This window comes from Podarcis gaigeae, assembly GCF_964106915.1.
Source record: "Podarcis gaigeae genome assembly, chromosome: 5".
NCBI classification, from domain to species: Eukaryota; Metazoa; Chordata; class Lepidosauria; order Squamata; family Lacertidae; genus Podarcis; species Podarcis gaigeae.
This window is the reverse complement of record NC_139681.1, coordinates 35,271,538-35,295,263: the sequence shown is the minus strand read 5'-3', so window position 1 is coordinate 35,295,263 and position 23,726 is coordinate 35,271,538. Positions and strand designations below refer to the sequence as shown.

Sequence of the window (23,726 nt, the reverse complement as noted above, 5' to 3'; positions counted from 1 at the left end):
ATTCCTTCATTTTCCTTCCCCCGTTCAGGTATTATGCCACCTTTTTTTCTCAGCTGATTGGCAAGGCAACATGTCTTTCCAGTTGGCATGGAGGAACCTTAGCCCTGGAAAACATGTGCATTAAATGTTACAATTTATTTCTGTAAGTGCAAAAACAAGTAGGTGCAGCTGAGTATGTGCAAAATATTTCTCTCTTCAAAATATTGTTGGTTTATGATGCCTAAGAGATGAATCCCATCATATTTTTAATGTTAAATGATTGCAAATAAAATTAAAATTTGTGCTTATCTCAACCATATATTTTAACTAATCACATATGCCATAGTCTCCATTATTCTGGAAATGTTATTTGATGTATGACTTAAAAGTGCCAAAATATACATGTTGTTAATTAGTCAAGGATGTTGATGTGCTGTGATTTAGGGGGAGCTCCACCCCCTTCAGTGTGAGAGAAGGATTAATATTTACCTTTGAGAGAGGGCTCTGTATTTTCTTTGCTCTTCCTCTCTTTATTTTTTGATGTTATTTTGTTTTGCTTTAATTTTTTTTAGATTAGATTTTTTTTTAGTCTATTTTACGATGAAAAGTTTCAATACAATTTATGGGGTGGGGGAAAACCTCCCATGTTTGTGTGTGTAGATACCTTTTTTAAAAAAAGAATGACAGGTAAAGTAGAAAGCATAAATGAGTGGCTGGAGGGGATTATGAGGAATCATATAATTCTGCATGTCAAAAACTGTGAAATCCTTTTGCTATGGTTTTGTTATGTTTAATAGTATGTTTATCTCGTATTTTACAGTTGAATAAAAAACAGAGCCAAAGCAGCAACCTTTTTAATTATTAGTTCAGAGAGTTATTAATTTAGAAAGTTGCTGAAGTTTAATTTAGTTTCTTACATTTGCTTTGGGCAATTACCACTAGCAAATAATTAATTAATGGTTTGTATTTGTTGTTGCTATGATCAGCTTAATGCTCCTTATCTCATTTCTCAAGGTGATACTTTAAGAATTGACTTTACTGGCCTATGTCCCTAATATTTCTGCATTCCTGTTGAAGTTCAAAAATTGTGAAAGTTAAATACATATTAATGTTCACTCTGCCAAGAATTGATTTCCCCAATACTCTTTATTTTTAAAATACCATTTTAGTTGGTTATAACATATGAACCCTCCTATAACCTTGCATTTCAAAGGAGAATTGAACTCTGGCCATGTTGCTACTGTATTAGCAGGCAGCTTGTTCTTCTTTCATTGATATACTAATGTGAGAACATAAGAAGATCAGGCTAATGGCCCATCTAGTCCAGCATCCTGTTTTCACAGTGGCCAACCAAATGCCTGGGGAAAACCCACAAGAAGGATTTGAGCACAAGAGCACTGTCCCCTCCTGTGATTTCCAGCAACTGGTATTCTGAAGCATTGCTGCCTCCAACTGTGGAGCCAGTGCACAGACATCATGGCTAATAACCACTGAAAGCCGTCCTCCATGATTTTTTTCTAAACCATTCTTTAAAGCCATCTGGATTGGTGCCCCTCACTGCCAATGGAGGGAGTGATCTCCAACACTAGGAGAAAGGTCTCCGTAGTATGAGATAAATAGTGCTGATTTTGTCAAAAACGTATCCATTGTTTGCTGTGATGAGCAAGTATTCTGGTGGTTAAAAGCTGTCCCATCCCCCTCAAAAAAACCCTCAAATAAGTAATCACTAAGATCCACCCCATATTGAGCATCCCATTATTATCCACTTAATTGTTGGTTTTCTCAGGAATAGGGCACTTATATTTGTTGCTGCTCATTAAAGGCAGATAATTCTTCTGTTGCATGTTACCACAGAAGCAAATTTGGTTCTTCTCTGTACTTCATCTTTCAGTCCTTCTTAACAATAAGTTGAAGCCTCTGGCAGGCCCACAAAGGCTTTTAAGAAAGCAAGGCAACTAGGCTTGATTACTGGCAACAAACAGGACCAGTATAGAATTGCAACCTCTATTATATTCCATTCCCCTTCTCCCACCATGATGTTTTAGAAGTTTCTTGAAAGGAAGATGTAATTAATGAGTGGGGTTTTTTTTAACGGTGTTTTTATTATACTCAAATATTTTTTTTAAGTATGTGCCTTTTACTTTACAGCTCTTTCAAACATCTGATTGGAGGCCTGGATGATGTTTCCAATAAAGCGTATGAGGATGCCGAAGCAAAAGCAAAGTAAGTGTCAGTCAATGGTCCTTTTATATACTTTCTTTCAATATACTTGCCTTTGTGCTTCTTTATTTAAAAGAAAGGGGAGGGGGAACCAAATTAAAATATTTCTGAAAACAGTCCTTTAGTGTTGTAAAAGAAAACTCCTAAAAATATAAAATTAAAGAAATGTGATCAGTACCAATGTATATACAGTGGTACCTCGGGTTAAGAACTTAATTTGTTCTGGAGGTCCGTTCTTAACCTGAAACTGTTCTTAACCTGAGGTACCACTTTAGCTAATGGAGCCTCCCGCTACTGCCGCACCACTGGTACATGATTTCTGTTCACATCCTGAGGTAAAGTTCTTAACCCGAGGTATTATTTCTGGGTAAGCAGAGTCTGTAACCTGAAGCGTCTGTAACCCAAGGTCCCACTGTATATTTTTTTTACCGTATTCCAAAAGTACAACTATGTTGCACAGTATTTCTTTGAGACAATAAATAAAAGATCAACAAGTCAAAAAAAATGTATGGCTCTCAAGTAGTGCAGACCTGGGCTGGCTCCTATAGCAGCAATTATTCCCATTGCTTGTCCTGCCAACGAGGAGTGGTGACACAAGGAGATATGGGCCTGGGATGGGCTGGAAGGAGGCAGGCAGTTGCCCTTCTGGCCTAAGACATGAAGAAGATGAGCTGGTAGATTCACTCTTAACACCAAAGCAAGGCAGCTACATCCCAGGAAGGGCTGAGTGACCACATTGCAGCAGCAATTGCAACCTCTGGATTGCTTGGTCCTGCATATAGAAAGGAGAGGACAATGGAGAGGAGGACAGCCTGATTTCTCCCTTTACACCATCTTTTTCACCCCTAGTTGATAAACCCAACTCCCCCCCCCCATCAGGAATTATTACACAAACTGCAGCTAAAAATAACTAGCAGGTTAGAAAGGTTGGTTTGACAGACTAACTAGTGCTTCAGTCAACATTCATATTAAGAAAGGAATAATATTCCCACCAGCAGACTAGCTGGAATCACGACACCGACAACTTGGGAATATGTTCTCAACTCCTCAGAAATCTGTATATAATAGTACACATTCCAACAAATGGATGATAAGGGCTGCTATAATTGCGACTTAGACATTCTCCTGCCTGAACGATCTTAATAGAAAGTCTTACAAGTGTGCATTATAGTTTAATCTTCTCTGTGAAACCAGAAATGACTTCTATTATTTTTTTTTTTTGCAATAAAACCAGCAGAATTCAAGGTTCTTGAGAGGCACAAATTGAAAGGTGCCTAAACAGTATAAAGTTTAAATGGTAACTTGTTATTGCCATATTTACAACTACTCTAGGGTATTGTTGAGAAATGTGTACGAGAGCCTAGTATGTTTTTGATCCTGATGTTAAGTCAGAACATTATAGATGTCTAGCAAGCTCCAGTGGTAGCCAGCAGAGGAACCTGACACAGGGCATTAATTTTTAGGGTGGTGGCAGAGCTGAGGCATTCATAGATCTGCTGAATCATTTCCCAGAGGGGGCCTGATTTGGGCCTCTGCTATGCCAGCCTGGGGCTAGTGCTGCAAAAAATAATCTTCCATTGTTCCCTCCTGGTTGACAGGAGCTGGCAGGGCTGAGGATGCTATGGATAATCTGCTTCTCCACTCTTCCCAGGCCCCTTTTAAGACTGCTCTGCCCATGTCTATGCAATCCTAAAGTGGCTGAATTAAATGGTCTTTGACTTTGTTAAGCTGAAGGTATCACTGCTTCATACATCTAGAAGTTACAAAGCACAACAACTTTTCAGAAAATATATTAGTCAAATACCACACAGAGATTTGCTACGATTGTTGAAAGTATCCATATGGAATACGTTGTATCTAACAGAAGCCATACTGAAACCTGCTTCATAAAGGTGTTCTGTTCAACAGTTCCTTCATCTGGCAGAGCTCCTATAAGATGGTTTTTCATGTTGCTCTAATTGACTTCAACTAATTGCCTTTCAAGGGAATATATTTCAAGTATCAGGCTGTGAATTGACAGCAGGAGATACAGTTCTGTGTAAGCAAGGTGCACGCTTGCTAATAAGATAAGTGGCAGAATATTATTCTTTTCTGTCAGTTTGCACTGGAAAATATCACATTATTGAGCACCGATCGTAGTGACTTTGAGGAATGTTTAAGTTACTTATTTATATATAGAAAGCTGACTCAGTGATTGATTCCTGGCCGCAATGTGTGCAATTCAAAGATTTATCACATCTGAGGTTCCTTCTAGTTTGCTCTATAAAAGAATATAACCCCCCCCAATGTGCCCAGGTATTTCACATTGTGCAGTGTTATCTTTCTTGGAGAAGGGAATGGAGAATTCCCCTCACACAGAAATCTCATTGTTTGCATTTGAACTGCTGGATTGCAACCAGTGGCTTTATTTTGGCCTCTCCTACTAGTGGCAGTGACAGAGAAAAATACTAGATGGGGGGAGCGGCGCAGGTACACAAACAGGAGAAAGTGAATTTCGGGGAACCAGCTTGTGAAACATAACTTTCCCTCAGGTAACCAGAAGGATTCATCACTTGCAGGGACATAGACTACTTGTTTGGCAGCACCTATGCCCGAATCCCAATTTCACATTCCCATGCATGTTGCTGTCTCCTTTTCCCATCACCAGATCAATGTTAATCTATCATGCTGAATAATTCTCAGCCAATGAGCATTGGCTAGTTATCTTGTACATATCAATAATATCACTGTACTTGGTTGTTGTCAGCCTGAGCTACTATTAGTAGCTTCGGATAAAGTGGCGTTGCAAAACAACATGATGTGTGCAAGGGAACGCAGACTTTTGATATCACTCATTTGTGGATGTGCAACAGAGACGTGGGAACAGATTGTGCATTTCCCAGATAGTGAAGAAGTAATATATATATTTCAGATAAAACAGTGTCTTAAGTAAGCTTAAAGTGTTTGTGATTCTTCTTCCACAACACAATTGCATATACAGTGGTGCCCCGCAAGACGAATGCCTCGCAAGACGGAAAACTCGCTAGACGAAAGAGTTTTCTGTTTTGGAGGTGCTTCGCAAAACGAATTTCCTATGGGCTTGCTTCGCAAGACGAAAATGTCTTGCGAGTTCCTGCAGTTTTTTTTCCTCCCCCCCTTTTTCTAAGCCGCTAAGCCGCTTATCCGATAAGCCGATAAGCCGATAAAAGCCGCTAATAGCGCTAATCCGCTAATCCGTCAATGGGCTTGCTTCGCAAGACGAAAAAACCGCTAGACGAAGAGACTCGCAGAACGGATTCTTTTCGTCTTGCGAGGCACCACTGTAACCTGCTATGAATAATGAAAAGATTTTTGCCATGTTTGGATGTCGCTCTAAACCATACTGTAAAAAAGGTAAAGGACCCCTGACAGTTAAGTCCAGTCGCAGACGACTCTGGGGTTGCGTCTCTCATCTCGCTTAACAGTTTTTCCGGGTCATGTGGCCAACATGACTAAGCCGCTTCTGGCGCAACGGAACACTGAAACCAGAGCAGGGCACAGAAACACCGTTTACCTTCCCACCAGAGCGGTACCTGTTTATCTACTTGCACTTTTTTTTGGCATGCTTTTGAATTGCTAGGTTGGCAGGAGCTGGGACCGAGCAATGGGAGCTCACCCTGTTGCAGGGATTTGAACCACTGACCTTCTGATCGGCAAGCCCAAGAGGCTCAGTGGTTTAGACCACAGCGCCATCCGCATCCCTAAACCATACTGTAGTGCAGTGTAAATGAGCTGGAATGAGCTTCAGCAAGCCTTGGGCACTTGCACTCCCCTCTCCCCTGGTATAGCTGCAAAGAGCTCAAAAGCTGTTGCTTTCATTTTTACTTAACCACAGCTTGTCGTGTCTGAACTGACAAACTGGTTAACGTTAACCGTTTTTCTCTGAAACAAGCACAGTTGAACCCGTGGCTTTGTGTGATGTCTGAATGCAGCCTTTGTGCTGGCAGTGCTCTAGAAAACTTTGCTTTCTTCCTATAGACAAGCAGCCACAAGGGGATGCCTTTCAGTACCACATTATCTTAGTTATGGTATAGTCATAAATACTGTCAGCCTGGTAAATGCATATACAATACAAATATTCTCTAATGTATAAATCCTACATATGAGTAGAATTCCAGCAGTAACATCAAGTAAACAATGAATGACATCCTGTAATGTGCAACTGCAATTTGTTTGCACAGTAGAACATCTCTTCTCACCCTCCAGCCCATTGTGTCCCCTCAAAACCTCTGCAGGGTCCCCCAACCCTCCAGAGCAGGGGTTTTTTTGAACAGGGGCAGCTGCCAGGGGTGGCAAAAGAAAGGAGAAACCCTACTGAGTGAACAGAGACCCACTTGCACTATGGTGAATCTCACCCAGCTACTTACATTTAAATACTGATATAAAATAAACAAAAATTACAGTGCTTCAGTATATCATAAACAGACATTTCAAAGCAATTCCTTCATAAATTCTGCTTCAAATATCAATATTAATATCATGTTGCAAAAAAAATATGTGGTACAAGAATACCACAATAATCTACACGTTTTCCTTTAAATATTCTTGAGTTCTCAAAAAAAAAAAAAAGCATTGTTTTATTGATGGCTTAATTATGCTGCACATGAAATAAGTCTGGAAAAGAACTCCTATCAACTTAAATGAATTACAGATGGCAACACTACAAAAAATAATTTCCAACCCTATTTTCGCTCTGCATTTTAGATTAGGACTTAATTCTTGTTGCCTATCTGTGAAGCAAATTCCATATGCAACAGCTGAAGAAAGCAGTTGACTCATTGCCAGCAAAAGTCTGCTTTTTTAATGTTTAATTTTCTTCCTAAGTTATGGAATATCTAAATCTTTATTATTTTGGTCTCCTGTCTTTCCTTCAAGACACTTGGTTTGGCATACATATGTATTTTTTATCCCATTTTCCCTCACAGCAGACAGGCCCAGTTCTGATTTGGGGAGAGGGGTGAGCAAATGGCTTTGTGGGAGCCTCGACACACCCTGGGAGCTTACCAGACAAAGATGTGCTGATGAACCTGCTTAGTTTTTGAAAACTAAATATTTTAAAGGCCCATTGTTTAGTGGAGAAGAACCGGGCTGGGTGGCTGTAGCAATCATACTCTGGAGCAGCACTCTGTGTGCTATGACAGGCTCCTCGTCAGTAGTGATTATTTGTTCTGTCTGCCCTTAAAGGGACATGGCCAACAGTGTGTTCCACTTGTGCGAGAAGAATTGGATCTTACCTGTTACGTAGAGTTGGCCCTTCCCCCTCCCTCCCTCCCTCCCTCCCTTCCTTCCTTTTTTAAATTCGGGACTCCTTGCCTTTAATAATATGAAAGTAACAGCTACAATTGGAACCTCTGAAAACCCTCCAAATCAATGGTGGATGGATCAGGATGGAAAGGAACACAGTGTTTGGCAGCATGTCTTTTGCTGTGTGCTGCTAGCTCTTCAACAGCTCTGCACCATCATAGTGCTGCCTTTAGCACCCCTATTTCTGCTGTCTCTCCTCTCACTGATGCCTTTTCATAAGAAAGTGGAGGAATCATCTCCCCCTTCATTGTCCCTCAGCAGTTGCAGCTCACTAGTATGTAGTTGTGCTGTTTTGAATTATTGCTTTTAATTTGCTGTGTATTTTGGAGTGATCCACCTATTATGCTTTTTTTAAAAAAAATCCTTGAAGGGGTTGCTGGGAGGCTGTGTAGAAATATAATAAAATAATAATAAACTCAATATTCATAGAACCACTGTGAACTACCAATCTTTAAAAAGAGTCAATCTCCTATAATGGGAAGCATCAACTTTGGATATCAAAGTTATCCATGATTGTTTAGTACATTTAGATAGATTAGATAGATAGATAGATAGATAGATAGATAGATATAGATAGATATAGACAGCTTGGCCTTACCTGCCTAAAAATTATGAGTAATATTCAGCTAAGTTTTACTCATAGTAGATCACTTTATGGCCTTTGAGCAAATGCTGTTGCCTAATGCATGCCCTGCTGTCATTTTTATGGACTGCTCAAGAAGCAATTGGATGGCATATATTTGTCACGTGATGGTTTGTGTATATACCATAGACTCCCAAAGTGGTGCAAAGCAGATGAATATAAAAGAAATATACAATAATAGTACAATAAAGTACACATAAAGTTATGTGTAATGTTTATCCTTGGTCCCATGCATTATACTTGGGTCACATCAAATTAAAACAAATTACAATTTTTTATTGATGCAAAAATCCCTTCTTTACATTTACTTAAAATTAAGCAGACTCCAATTACTTTTTACACATACAGGATGTCATTTTTGGGTTCCATTGCATTTCCCCCCCCCCCATAAGGAATTCTCTATTTTAATCATGTTTGGCAAACTACCCTTCTTCCCAGGATCTCAAGGGGGGCATACATGGGCCTTTTGTTGTTGTCGGTGCTATTTTTGTAGAAGAAGAGGTGCCGGAACTCACCAGCCTCCTTTGTGCTCTTATAATGGCAATGGCGCCCACCTAAGAGGTATAGGAACTGGTGAGTTCCAGCTGAAGAAAAACCCTGGTTGTTGTCTTGCATGTTATACTCACAACATAAACTGTGAGGTGAAGAGATGGTGACTGGACCAAGGCTTCATGGCTGAGCAGAGGGTTGGTTTCCAAATCTGTCCAGCATTCAGCACTGGCTTTTCCTCTAGCTTTAGGCAGTTTTCCTCATTGGAATTATTATGCTGCTGCTCAGGCTCCAAGAGCAATGTAGGGTAGATGGAAACAAAGCACTAGAGGCACTGTGGGGAAGACGCTGAATGGCTTCGTTTTGATCTTTAAACAAAGAAAATACTTGAATAAGAGCAACTTTTTACATTTAAAAAGTGCCAACAGCTAAGAACATGTCTTGAAGGCTAAGAATGTTTTCCTCCTTATCCATGAAACTTCAGTAAACTTGCCAATGAGTGGAAGAAAGACCAATTAAGCTAGTTCAAGGGAAAGCTATAATGAGAAGTTGAATGTGTTTATTGGCCCTCTATTCCCAAATTAAACATCTTTCCACAAAGTAATGGGGCTGCTCATTATGTTAATGTTTGAAAATAACAGGATAGTGCTTTTTCTTTTCTTTACAAAAAGTATGTTCTGGCTTATGTAGATTCTAATGTTGTGAAATCTAACACTGCTTCAAAAAGACCACTAAGTTCATGTGAGTGAAACATTCAACCCAATTCAATTAACAGAAAATGTTCCTGCTTCACATGTTGTGTTAAAGGCCAAAAGCAAGTAGGGGGACAGTTTATTTGCCGCATATATTCCAGTCCTGTTGTCTTTGTCCATGGAGTTTTCTTGGCAGAGATACTGGAGTGGCTTGCCGGTTCCTGCTCCAGGTGGGTCACATTTGGTCAAAACTCTCCACTATGACTAGTCCATTTTGGGTGGCCCTGCTCAGCCTAGTTCATAGCTTCTCTGAGTTATTCAAGCCCTTCGCCATGGCAAGGCAGTGATCCATGAGTTTGACCAAACTATAGGAGGCAGTGGAAGACAGGAGTGCCTGGCGTGCTCTGGTCCATGGGGTCATGAAGAGTCGGACACGACTAAACAACAACAACAACATTCCAGTCCAACCACCATGTTCATAAATGATAGTGCTTTTAATAGTGTTGTGCAATTCCCACTGTGTGGTCACCAGGATCAGATTATTCAATGTGGCACCCCTGATTGTGTGGAACTCCCTTCCAGTGCATGTTAAGCAAGTTCCTTCTGTACTAGACATTTGCTAAAAATGTATTTGTACACAGTTTTCTCTGAAGTGTGACCAGTACTGCAATGTTAATTATCTAATGTTGAACAATGCTTTTCAATGACTCATATATAAATTTGCTGAATTAAGCCATTTTTCTAAGTAAAAGCTGTACACCTACCCCACCCATCTGCTCCAATTTCTGCTTATAAAGGCAGATTCATTTGTGATTCATTTGTCTCACCCTTCACATAAAGCCACAACTGTAGCCCTTATAATACAATGGAGGAGATTTGCTAGTCCAAACTATTTAAGACAATGTCACTATTGATGTTTCATTACTATGAAATTTCATTGCTGTTCAGCAATGTAAATAATGCAGATAAAGCTTAGCTGTGTAACCATCTTAGGTAAAGGATTTTGAAGCCTCTGGGAGGCCTTCAAGATCCCATGACTGCCATATCTAAAAGAGGAGAAAAATAGTGTGGGCAGTTCTCCCCATCAGCAGGCTGGGGGGCACATTATTCAGCTACTGCCACTCTCACAGAGAGAAGCTGTACTGAATGGGATAGACTGGGGGGTGGGCCTCAGATCTGGGGACCAAATACGGGGCCTCCATAGCTCTCTGCCTGGCCCTCTGGACTGGCTACATCCTTCCCAAGCCTCATCCCTCATAGACCCTGCTTCATACCCTCCTTGAGTGTTTTTGTCTGGCTGGAAAGTATCCCTGAACTCTGATCATTCTTCTTGCTTGCCTATATGTAGTCTAGAGAGGGGTGTGTTGAGTGTGGAATTAATATAAGATGATACTCAGGGATAACGTTGAATGTGGTTCAATTGATCGGGGCAATAGCTATAATAAAAAATACTATAATAAGCAATAAGCTGTAGTAAACAATAATAATGCAAAATAAAAAAAGAAGTGTGCATGCACACAAAAGCTCATACCAATAACAAACTTAGTTGGTCTCTAAACTGCTACTAGAAGCAATTTTTTTATTTTGTTTCGACTACAGCAGACCAACACGCTACCTACCTGTAACTAATAATAAAGCAGATTGATCTGAGTATTGGTTTTTATCTGCACTTTTTGTATAGTATGCAATTCATGTGTATTTTTTTTTTTTTTCTATGTTTAGAGCATGCCTTGGTATCAAAAAGGCTGGGATAAATAAAAAAGCAAAACAAATAAAACAAGAATAATGCTTAGGTTGTTTTATAAAGGCTAAAATAACATACATTTAAAGCGTCTACTTGCATATTTAATATAACCAATTTTAGTTGGAAGAAAGACAAATGACTCTCTGACTCCTTTTAAATTATTTCCTATGAAAATTTGCATGTGTTTCTTTTTATGGTGGTTTGTAGCTCAAAGTATCTGAGTTCTAATTGCTATATGTTTTACCCAGTTTATTTATGAAGTGAAAATGCTGCTCTAGTCTCATCTGAAATTTCAGGTCCCAGTGCAAATCTAAATTACTCTTATTTTGTGTCTTTAATTCATCAACGTATCTAATTTACAAAATGCATTGTTTACAGCATCATAAAGTGATTCCCTTGGAAAGGATCAGGACATACCTTTGAGTACCAAAAAGGTTTCTGAGATAAGCATTATAAGTTGTTAAAATAATTCTGTTATCAGCAATAGAAGCTGTTGTTTTAGTGAAAGCGACTCCTTATCGTATCAGATGAAATGAAACCATATGTAAGGACAACTCAATTATCTTTGCATCTGTTCCTCTAAACTGCTCTAAGCGTTCAACAGCTTACTCATGAGAAGTTCTGTTAAAGTCAATGAGACCCTTGAGTAGTTAATTAGTTTCCTGATTGCATTCTTAACCTACATTTGCAAAGGTGAAAATCTTTCAGTTGATTGTGTGTTTGCAGCTCTGCATTGAAGTACAGATTAGCCATACAATGGAAGGAAAGTAAGATAGAAAAATATACTCTGTGTGCATACACACCTGCCAGAAACAGGTGTATATAAATTGGGCCTGAACCAAATAATTATCAGTATTCACTGGGATAGTGTCTTAATACTGGATATTTGCTTTAAAATTTGCATATGTGTTCCAAATAACAATAGCTGAAAAAATACTTTGCCAAACATTGAAAGTCTCTTATTTTCATAGTTCAGCTTAATTCTTGTTCTCACTTTCCTTGGCCCCATTGGAAACCATTGATATGTTATCTGATTAGCTGTGCTGATACGTGTGTGTGTGTTGTGATATTTATGACATCAGACCTTTAGAGGTAGCATCACAGTGGTCAACAAAACCACCAGGCGCATCACAGCCAAACATATTTAATGCCATAATGGCAAGTTGGACTGGCAGCAAGGACAACCTTTTTAAGGGTCTAATAAACAGCAGCAGCCACAGAGACAAAAGAGTCTCAAATAGCATAGAAATGATGTAAATATATGTAACACACATAGTTTTGTCCCAGGCAATCTGGTGGCATATGTGGCAGAAAGAGCCCATGGATAGCCATCTGTACTTAAAAGTTGTAATAGCCATTTGATTTCTACTTCAAGAAAGTTTTTAAGCAAGTGTGTTTTCCCATCCATGTCTCATGTTTACTTCTTGTAGACCTGTACTATTTATTTTAAGTTACCAAATAATTGTACTGCTTTAATCAAATTCATTTCTCAGCTGTTGTAGATTCTGATGCAAATGTCACACCAAAGCTGGAGCACCAGAATTTCAACAGAAATAAACAGTAATTTTCACAAAATATGGTGATTGAATGTGCTCAGTTTCTAATATATAGCAGATTATCTCATTTAGCACAAGTGTGTGCTATTAAGGTTTATCGACTAGTTTTCACATTAAAACGCAATATCACTTTTTACAATACTTTGTAACCTTTCTAGGTTTATATCTAGTTTGTTCATTCCATAACTTCTTGGCTTATTTGCATTTTTATGTATTATGAAACATAACATTGTCAACTTAGTCCTGCTCATTTAGATTTTACAATTTCCCTATTTCGTCTCAGTTTCCATGGAAACCTGAATTGGTATGACAACAGAGAATAAAGAGATGAAGACAGTTCTTCAAGGATATAAATGAACTCAATATAGAATTCCATGGATTATATACCCGTCAGAAATAATCTAGGTATTAGCATTTGAGCTATGTATATTCTAGAAAATAAAATTGCAAATTTTATGGAGGGAGAGTGGAAAGGGCATAGTCTAATTTCCTAGTCTGTTTGTATTAGTAATCCATGCACCTATACTCAAAAAGACTGGCTGGAATATTGGATAAAGAACATAGAAAGTAAGCATTCATAAGATTACAAAATTGCTTACATTTGGGGAAATGTTTTTATAGAGATATCAATGGGGAGGTTCTGATCTAACACACTTGACTCTCACAAGCTACAGGGGTACTGAGGCCCTCATGGTTGGTTTAAAATGGAAGAGTGGGGAATAACAAGACCAGCATGTATGACACAACCCAAATGCTAGATTCCACCCTGTGGTTTTTTTACTTTCTTTTCTCAGTATATCTTTCTAGTTTAGCACTTAAATTATCTCACCAACACTATGGAAAGTGTCCTATCTGGGGTACATCCAGTATCCGTTGTTTGTCATGACAAATGCTAGCTATCTAGTTTTTAATCTCATTAGCATGGAAATGCATGGAATCTAGATCATCTCATGTTAATCCCTTTACTGTTTGAATATGCCATTAATCATCTTCAACTGTACTATCTGTTATGCGAGTCAAATTAGCATAATTAATGCTAGTTGAAGTGCAATGTGGGATCACTGTAAGAAGCAAGTAAGGGTAGTTTTGTCCTGTGCTACATCGTTGACATCTGTCTGTCTTGGGAGACAATGGAAGAGTGCACCTTCAGGGATGAAGTCAAACCATCAGAGAATTACAGTGCCTGCTGTGCCTGCAGAGACCAATGTTTAAGAGACATGTTTTGTTGCAGCAGAGGCAGATGAAGGCATCGTTCTTTCTGTGGTCCTCTCAGTGGTCAGTCTTCCTCTGATCACTGCTGTGGATGAACAACCTGACTGACTGTCTCCAGGCACTGCAGTTGTCTGCAGGAGGTTCCCACATGGCGGGTTTGATGTTGGCAACCTTCTTGTCACATTTGCAGACATATTTGTAGTGCAGAGTTGGTCTGCTGACGGGCCTGGTGCCTGAAGCCAATTCTCTTTGGAGCACATACTTCAGGATCCTACCATCTTCCAATCTGTGGACATGATCAAGTCGTGTAGACATCGATGATGTGCAAACATGCTGGGAATGTGGTCTTGGGAGAGCACATCGTTGTTTGAGGCTCTGTCCTGCCATCTGATGCCCCAAATCTGCCCGATACAGGGCATGTTGAAGTCACTGAGGTGGAGATAATTACATGATGATAGATGATAGCCAAGGTAAACTTAGCTATCAAAATTCACTCTAGAGATAAGAATGAATGGAGGATTAACCTCTGATGCTCTGGAAAATTCACTAAGTTGGGAGACTGAGAAGCTGCCAGCTCCTGGGAACATAGATGAGGGTGGGCAACTTAAGAGGAACCAACATTGTGCCCAAAAGCCATGTAAGAGCCTTAATTGGCAATTAGGGTCTGCAAGCTTCCCTTTCTCTAATTATCTCTATCCCTGAAATGGGTATAATCCATGATTTTGAAAATTTTCTCTGTCTGCCAATGGAAATTTACATATGGTGTCTGAGCTTCTTTCTGGCTTTGAGAAGAGCTGATTATAAAAGGCTGAAGGGAAAACAAAAAGCATGCTCTTTAAACCAAGAAAATTTTAAACAAACAAAGGAATTCTGAGTGTTTTATTTTTAATTTTCTGTATTCCTATGGATATCGAAAGTAATTTTTCTACATCACATATCCTCCCCTGGGAAAGGAATGTGGTTCAAACAGGAAGAATGCTGTGAAGGTCTAATAGTGGAGATAGGAAATTGAAGTTCTTAAGGTGGAGACTGTGATGATCTTAAGGTGGAGATTAAAGACCAAGAACAAGACCAAGAACATTCAATATGGCAAATACATTGTGGGACATTCCATTGATTCTTGGCACCTTACAGCAATTATTGGATAAGCAATTAAAAGAAATTAGAACTGGGATTGATGAAATGGAGCATGACAATGGAACAGAGAAGGATGAAATTAAAGGGGAATCAGAGACTTCAGATAACAATATTGATAATGGATTGTCAGAACAGGAGAGTGAAATGGTAGAATTGGAGGCAACAGATGGTGAAATAGAGAAGTCCTTCACACAGGTGTCTAGAAGAATTGAAACAGCCAAATGGCAGAGTTGTGATGTTGGAGGAGTGGAACAAAGGTGTGGATGGAGAGATCAACAGATATTCTAAGATGGCAGAGATAGAGTTCAGAGAGAAAGGATTCTCTGTATAATTTGGAATGAATTCAGAGGAAAAGGCTATAAAACCTCTCGTGCTTCTTTGGAAAAAGAATGGAAGAAAAGGAAATGGAATGAAAATTATGGCAAATACAACAAGAAATGTGACCGAATATACTGAACTGGGTGCAAAATAATGAATACATAGTAAGAAAAGAACTATGGAATAATATCTCAGTATATTATTATAGCAGAGAACATAGACATAAACCCTGGGGGGCTCTGGGTGCCTTGGCAGCCACAAACCTCCACTGTGGGTGCCCAAGCATGTCTGTGGCCACAGCAGGCCCCAACAGAGAGCAGGCAGCAGGCAGCACCAGAAGGCAGAGACTATACAGCGGGTGCGCACACATCATGTGTCATGTTGCACTCGCGCTGCTGGGCACCCACAATCTGGGGCCCAAGTCAGCACCGGTGGCAGAGAGACACTTATATAGACAAAGATGAAAAGTTTTATTGTATCATGAAAAATCTTTAATAAAATCTTATAAATAAACCCAGTCTTGGAAGAGGCTGACACCTGGCCTTTATCCAAATAGGAGATTTCATACAAAGGTATGTCCATAATAAGCTGAAAACTATAATATGTTTATTTCAATAGCTACTAAATTCCTACTCCTAAAGAACAGTGGTTTTCAATGGACCAAATCAGTCTTATAGAGATATAAATAAAAATCATGGTGCTGTAAATGTCTAAAAGGAAAACATAAGTATATTGTTGTACGATGCAGAGGACATGTCACCATGTACCGAATATATTTATGACCATGAAACAGTGTCTTTTTTATCTTTCCACTGGTGCCTTTCTGCTTCAGTGTTGAGAATTCACATGTTGCTGAGATAATGAATTCTTACATTTCCACAACAGCGTATTTTCCATGACATTTGAAGGACACTGTGTGTATGGGACCATAGTTCAGACATAGACTACATGCTTTGTAGGTCCCAGGTTACTTTCCTGGCTTCTGCTAATAAAATAATATTGAAAGGAAAAGGAATTGGGTAGATGGTAATGTGAAAGACTGTTTTTCAGAGAAAAGCATACCTGGATAGATGAACAACTGGCCCGATACCTTTAGTATGTATGCATGAAAATATGTGGGTAAACTTGCCCCTGAGAGCATTGAATGGCCATGTGAAGCAGACCTCAGGGTGTATTCAACTGACAGCTACCTCACAGAACTAAAGTTGGCAGGCAGGGGTCCTGAGAATTCAGTGCTTTCAGCATAGGGAAGCAGCCATGCCCGCTGCACGGCCTATTCTGTTCAACTTAATTATTAACTTGTTCTGGTCCTCCTGACAAAACTAAAGTGCCTGGTTCATTTATGCACTGAAATGGGAAGTGCTCTGAAGGAAAGAGCTCGGTGAGATTCCCAAAGGCAGCCCAGTGTCAGACCATATGGTATAAGCAGTCCTTTTTCTTTACTCAAGGGTATGAAGTACCAGCACCTTTTTGTCTAGAGTAAAAGCACTGGCATACGTATACATGAAATTATCCCCATCCAACTTTGTTCAAATTGCAGGGGTTCACAGAATAATCTGTTGGAGGGTTGTGCATGACCAAAAAATATAAGTTGCATCACCAAAGAAAACTATAAATTAGGACACTACTTTGCATGTGGTTGTTTTTATGTCAAATTTATAAACAATTACTATAGTGTTATGAGTTTGTGGGTGCCAGATACCTATATAGTCATACCTCAGGTTACAGCTGCTTCAGGTTGTGTTTTTTCGGGTTGCGGACTGCAGAAACCCGGAAGTCCCGGAACGGGTTACTTCCGGGTTTCAGTGGTCGCGCATGCACAGAAGCGCTGAATCGCAACCCGTGCTTGCACAGACACGGGTTGCAAATGTGCATCCTGCACGAATCATGTTCACAACCCGAGCGTCCACTGTAATTCCTTAATCCAGTATGTGTTAGAAATTAATAAAGTTTTCTTAACCCCTGGATTCAGTGTTTTTGAAAAAACAAGGCAGGTTAGCTTGCTCATGAGGTAATTGGCTGGGTGATGGGTCATTAAGAGAAAAGAGGGACTTTGATGGTCCATTGAGAGAGCAAAGGGAAAGACAGCAAATGGGTGGGGCCACTCCTCCAACTCTTAGAGGACAAAAGCCTGAGTTTAGAGGTGAGAATTGGCAGTAATGTGATGGAGAGCAACGTTTCAGAGCAGTGTTTTATGTCTGTTTGAATCCAGTCCTATGGGAGAAACAAGACGCTTTCAGGGTGTTGATACTGTGAACCCTTCCACCATAGGCTTAGGTTGTATATATGTGTAAATAAACCATATATCATAAAGACATAACAGTCCTAGCTGTGCCTCATTTCCAAAAGGAAACATGAACCCTGGGTCAGTGCCTGGAACTCTGGAATTCCACACCACTTGAAGATTGGAGTGGTGTGCAGCAGTGCTGTAAATAAAAATGCAATCTTACCACAGTAGAGAATACGGAAGGGAATTTGTATATCTGCTGAGTCTGCTAGCCATGTGTTTCTAATTGGCAGCTTCAGGCTCCTCTTCTGTTTTATGGTTACTTATTCTCAAACCAGACTCAGACTAGAGAGCCCACAAATCTTCAAACCTACAGCCCATGGGCCAATCTGAGCCCACCGGAAAGTCCAGTTTGGCCCACAAGCCCATTTTTCCCAAACCATGTCCAGCTGTTCATCAGGTGCCATAATGGGTGATGTAAACCCACCTTGCCCTGATCCCTTCAGTCTCCAAAAAGAATCAGCATGTGCAGTGAAAGCAAGCAGACTCTTGTTTTTCTTTCTTTCTTCATTGCTGCATCCCTGCCAGAGGCAATGTCTGCTTTATACAGGCATTGACTCTGACAAGGACCACCCAGTTGCACAGTGATAAAGAAGCAGGCACATGTTTTTCAGCACTATTTGAAGCATTGTCCCCCACCCCTCCAAAGGTTGCTGGAGTGATCTTTAAAGGGGCGTTGAGACTGCTGCAAAGAGCATTGAGTCCCAGCTCTCCTGTGTTCAGACAGGATTGTGGGGTCAACCTTAAATGGTTGGCATAAGAGATTTGATGCCACATGATAGACAAGTGTATTACCCCACCCGTCTGTCAAAGTTGGTCCACAAAGTGCCAGCAAAGTTCCCCACCCCTGAAATAGAGGACTCATCTGAAAGCTTCTGAGAATTGAGAATTGTCATCTGTTAAACAGGACACATGGCCACCCTGATCTGTCTGCTCCCCTTGGTGCAAGTAAGGTTCCACTGAGAGTTTCACTCTGAGAGTCAACTGCCCTACAAAGGAGGTGTATAGCCCCCAATCAAAGTCAAAATAAACCCCAAAGAATTTTAAGCAATATACTGTCTTTCTGGGCCACTTTGCATTTATGTGACTGCACAAACAGATTTGAAAAAAACATGTATCATATGTGATTAGTTGCAGTTCCCTGCTGAATGTACACTTGGTTTTGCCTCTGCATAATGTGTGAAATGATTCTCTGTGAAAATTTTGACATTAATATTTTAGATATACTTCAAGCCATTCTGAGAATTGCAATTGTACCATAGGGCTTTTCCTGTTACTGTATGACTCCCATACTATTTGTTTTCTGTTCATCCAACATATTTTCTACTGCTATCTTGATGTCTTTAGCCTGTGTACAATTACTGTCCACCCCCCATTCAATTAGGGTGTAAAAACTGCCACAGATCATTTTTCTTTGCTTTTTTCATTGGAAGCAGATGTCTAGTAGATAGTGAGATAGATATACTTAATGAAGTCCTCAGGTAATGAAAATAACATCTTTAACCAACCCATATATAGATTGCCACATTATATTACACCACCTGATGGAGGTGCTCAGTTGTTGCAGTTAAAGCTTAGGGACTTCTGAGGGGCAGCAAATTTTGTGATGTGAAGGAAATAAGCAGTTATCCTATCTTCAAAAGACATCTGAAGGCAGCCCTGTTCAGGGAAGTTTTTAATATTTAATGCTGTATTGTTTTTAACACTTGATTGGGAGCCGCCCAGAGTAGCGTGGGAAACGCAGTCAGATGGGCGGGGTATAAATTATTATTATTATTATTATTATTATTATTATTATTATTATTATTATTATTATTATTTTGTGAGTCAAGAGATGCATGCCCCAGTACATTTGAGCTTCATGTTGTTATGGTTTTCTAATTCTCTCTAAACCAGTCCTGTGTTCTACCAGGTCCTTTAGAGTTGGGTTAATAATCAGCATGTTTAATCATTGAACTGGCTAGACATATGGTTTTCCTAAGGAATAATCATTATGGAATACAAGGAGAGGTAGCACTTCTGATGGATTTACATTCCCCTTCTTTCTATGAGATGCAGTAATAATAATATTCTACTGAAGTTGTCTTCCAATCTTTTCACAATTCCTGGTGAGGACCCTGTGGCCCTCTAGACATTGTTAGATTCCCAACTCCCATCAACCCCAGCCCCTGCTTTATATAACAATTGCCCCCACTTGGACTGTGGATATTATGTTGTGCATTCTGCTCTCATGTCATCTCCAAGTCCAGGATTATTGCCCGTGGCATTTCACGATGCCATTTTCAGATTTGAATTTTCTGGGGCTAGGAAAAGAGAAGGTTAGTGGTTTCACTACTGTTAATCAGACAGCAAATTCTATGTTATAGTCAGGTGTTTTACAGTAAAAGGCCCAGGAAAGTTCAGACTTCTCAAGTGCATTTCCAGCTCCAGATTGTAGAAATAGATACTAATTTGAAACCACTAGTGCTAATTTCCGGAAACATAGAAGCCATTAAAGCTCTGCTGGGAGTTTCAATTGACAATATGCCCATTAAGGGAGAGGAAACGCAGAAAGATGATCTTCAGAATAAGAGGGAAGTGTAAAGTTACAGAGCTGTTTCTCCTAAAGCCATTTTTCTTTACCTTTGCTTGAGAATGCTCCCCGTCCCATAAGCCTAATTGTAGCATGGAGTGCGTCGATTTAGATTGGGGAGATGATGCTGCAAAGGGAACGTTGACTTGTTTTTCGCACATGGGTCTGATAACAGATTTGAGAGAGGGGCTTTAGATCGCAAAAATGGTATTGGAGAGAATGGTTACCTTCCTCACTTATGCAAACTGGTAGAACCCAGACCCCAACTGCACTTAAATATATATACCAGAAAATACAATCACTGATCTCTTGTGTAGTGTATAGCTTTACCCTAAGGAAAAATTCACATTGATATCCGTACTCTGCCCCCTTTATTGAATGATTTTAAGTGTTCTGCTGCTGTTGCTGTGGTGCTGCTGTTTTGTTTTGCTGGTACTATTGTGCTTTGTAGCCATGTTAGCTGAATTTCTTTTATATGCTGGCTATTTTTAGGGATCCAAGGTGTATTAAAGCATAAAATTGTGCTTTGTATTGTTATCATATTGTTACGATTTGTGTGGATAGGCTGTATGCAGAGACCCTTCTAACTCCTGGATCCAGCAAGTGTTAAAATTCAAGCAGGGACTCAAATTCTTGGAATAGCCAAGCTTGCTTCCTGGTAAGGTGGTGTAGCTCTGTGCTAGGCAGCAAATGGATGGGTTCCCTTCCTCAACTGGCTAATAGTTAAAAAGACAAAGGCGAGAGTTGAGGGTTGAGTGACAGAAGCTAGAAGCAGCAGGCTGGGAAGCCAGCGGGGCAGAGTGATGCTTGATTTCTGGTTGAATCCAAGTCTGTGGCAATGGGGAAAGCAAGGCCCTCTTGCAGTATTAAAGCTGCCAACCCCTCCATTGTAGGCTCAGGTTGTATGTATGTGTAAATGAACCATATGACTCGCCAGCTGGATAGCTCAGCCTGTAGAGCATGAGATTCTTAACCTCCAGTTCGTAGGTTCGAGCTCCATGTTGGGCAGAAAGTTTCCTGCATGGCAGGGGGCTGGACTGGATGGCCTTTGTGCTCCCTTCCAGCTTCTGTGGATAAAGACACCTCAGTCTCCTCCGTACCTTATTCCAAACGAAAATACCCTGGGTAAGCACCTGGAACCCCTGGCAACAGGCACCGCTTGGAGTTTGGGGTGGCATGCAACAATATGTTATGTTTGCTGCTTTGTGAGGAGATTCAAAAGTGGAATCAGCAAGTATTAAATAGATTAAATGATGCATAATCAGATTGGTGGGCACAAGAGTCAAGGCCCTTTCAGCAGTGGCCTCATCTTTGTGGAACGCTCTCCCACAGGATGAACATTTGGCCCCCTCATTAGCCATTTCTAAATGAGGCTTAAGTAACTCACCCCCCCCCTCAATCCACTAGTAATAAAATCTGATGGATTTTAAAAATACCACTACTTAGTCTCATGTTTTCTGTGGATTGCAGAGCTGGGTTTTCATTCTATTAAGTTGTTGTTTTAGTTAGAATATTTCATTTCTGATACTATTTTTGTTATTACTGTGAGCTGTCTTTTTATCTTTTCAGCTCGGAAACATAGCACATTAAATGAATGACTGAATAAATAAATAAATAAATGTTTACATAGGGGAATCGTTTTTTCCCCTTAAGACTGCATACATTATTTTTAAATGCAGGCTTGTGCTATATTCAAATAGTTGCATTTTATAGCACAAAAACATGGAGAGCAGGGATTCCTCTGAAAGCCCAGTTATGGTGTAGATTTTTAAAAATAAATAAATCTAGATTGGTAAGAAATCGAAAGGAAATCCCAAAGCTTACATGATATAAAAACCTTTCCTCAAGTGAATGTAAATCCATCACTGTGTATGCTAAATGAATGACATTTACAAGAAGGGCTTCTTCCTTTTTAAAGACTAGAACATGTTTGCCCCCCAGTGGAAGTATAAAACATACCTCACAGCAGCCTTTAGCACATGTTAAGTCTCCTGTGTAAGAGAGAGTGCAAAAACTTTTTTCAAAACTACCACTTCACTATACAGAATTCTGTGTTTTGCATTGCATATGCAATCACCACTGTTCTCAGGCCATTATTTGGTATCATCTTCTTATTTATTAAACCTGTATCTATGTGCACTGATACTTACACATGGACAATTTTACACAAAATCAATTTTAAATGAACTTAAATTGTTCTTTTTAAATCTCCTAAATGACTTTTTAAAACTCCAAACAGCACAAGTAGCCTTTTAAAATATATGTATATGTGTTGAAATCCTGCAAATCAGCTGTTTAGAAGGAAAATGAAATGTGAGTGTGGGGGAATGAGGAAATGCATTGACTCTAGCCTCCCCTCCCTTCTAGACAGAGTTTTGTAACTATTCAATCTGCTAAACTGGTAAAACAATCACTATTAACTAATTATAGGGAGACCACTGTAGTTAATATGTTCTTGTATGAAATCACCAGTTGCAACAACGAAATGGGAAATATAAACAGACAACACTGATTAGAATATATTCGCCTTCATTGTTTTGTTTAAAAAACTCAGTCCTATGAAATCAATATAGATATGGTCCTGATTCTTCATTGTTAGGAAATATGGTTGAATACTTTGATTACAACTTTGGAGTTGGGGGCAGAACCAATAAGGATGGCAATAAACGTTCATTATTTTACACTAGGGAACTTTGTGGCACGGGCATAGCTATAAAACTAAAGAGTTTAAAATGTATTGTTTAAACCTGAGTCACTATCAGAGATGATGTTTACGTTTTTTAAATACTTGATGAATACAAAAATTGATTTTTGGTTTTGACAAAATAGCTAACTAAAATCCAAATGTATTCTTCTCATATTATTTATCTCTTCATCTTGCAGACATCTTACTATAAAATGTCTCAAAATGATTTACAGTAAATAAAGATTTGTAAGAAGAAGTCAGTACATATAAAACATACAATGAACTCAATATTCATTGTCCTTGGATATATTTACAGGTCCAAGTGCTTAAGCTTGGAGGCTATGAATTTGTCAAGGGAATATTTCCAATTGATTTTTAAAGGAAATCTTTGAACATGGAACAGGTTAATATGATAGTTTCCCAAGAGCCAGAGATCTGAGCAATTGCAATATGACTTGTTCCCCATTGCAATTTCAATCAATACATAGTTATTAAAGGACATGAAGAGCAGGACAAATAAATATGCACCATGCCAAACAGGTTATATATGGCAGGCAGATGGTATGTGATTCTTTTTCTCCTTTCCATTTTTTTTGTTTCTTTTTTTAAAAAATAAACAAAAAGAGCAATTAAGTTATTCAGCAGAGCATTGCTGTTGCCGTGGTGAACATTTTATTTATGCAAGCCATGCTATCTTTCAGTCTCCAGACTAGAGACAAGAGGCCCATCAAGTATTTACATGCTTAGATGATCAGATTTTGAGTTTGCGGCCTCTAATTAACAATGTGAAATATATTTATCTGCTCGTGAGACTTGGTAAAGAGGTTGGGTAGAATTCACTGTACAAAATTAGCACAGTTGACCAATTA

At 39.4% G+C, this 23,726-nt stretch overlaps 2 protein-coding genes across 4 annotated transcripts in view; one reads left to right on the top strand and one right to left on the bottom strand.

The window, feature by feature from the left end:
• The window catches only part of PRKG1 (protein kinase cGMP-dependent 1), a 630,806-nt gene that overhangs the window by 558,359 nt on the left and 48,721 nt on the right, over positions 1–23,726 (top strand). For all 3 annotated transcript variants that reach the window (XM_083740692.1, XM_083740693.1, XM_083740694.1), the window contains one exon: positions 2,128–2,202. In XM_083740692.1, the coding sequence (XP_083596818.1) occupies positions 2,128–2,202 (75 nt within the window). The remainder of the gene's footprint in view (positions 1–2,127; positions 2,203–23,726) is intronic.
• LOC310845579 (uncharacterized protein) overlaps positions 8,467–23,726 on the bottom strand; it is a 99,959-nt gene continuing 84,699 nt past the window's right edge. Inside the window, exon 4 of the mRNA XM_083740814.1 lies at positions 8,467–9,021. Coding sequence (XP_083596940.1) covers positions 8,900–9,021 — 122 coding nt within the window. The 3' untranslated portion in view covers positions 8,467–8,899. The remainder of the gene's footprint in view (positions 9,022–23,726) is intronic.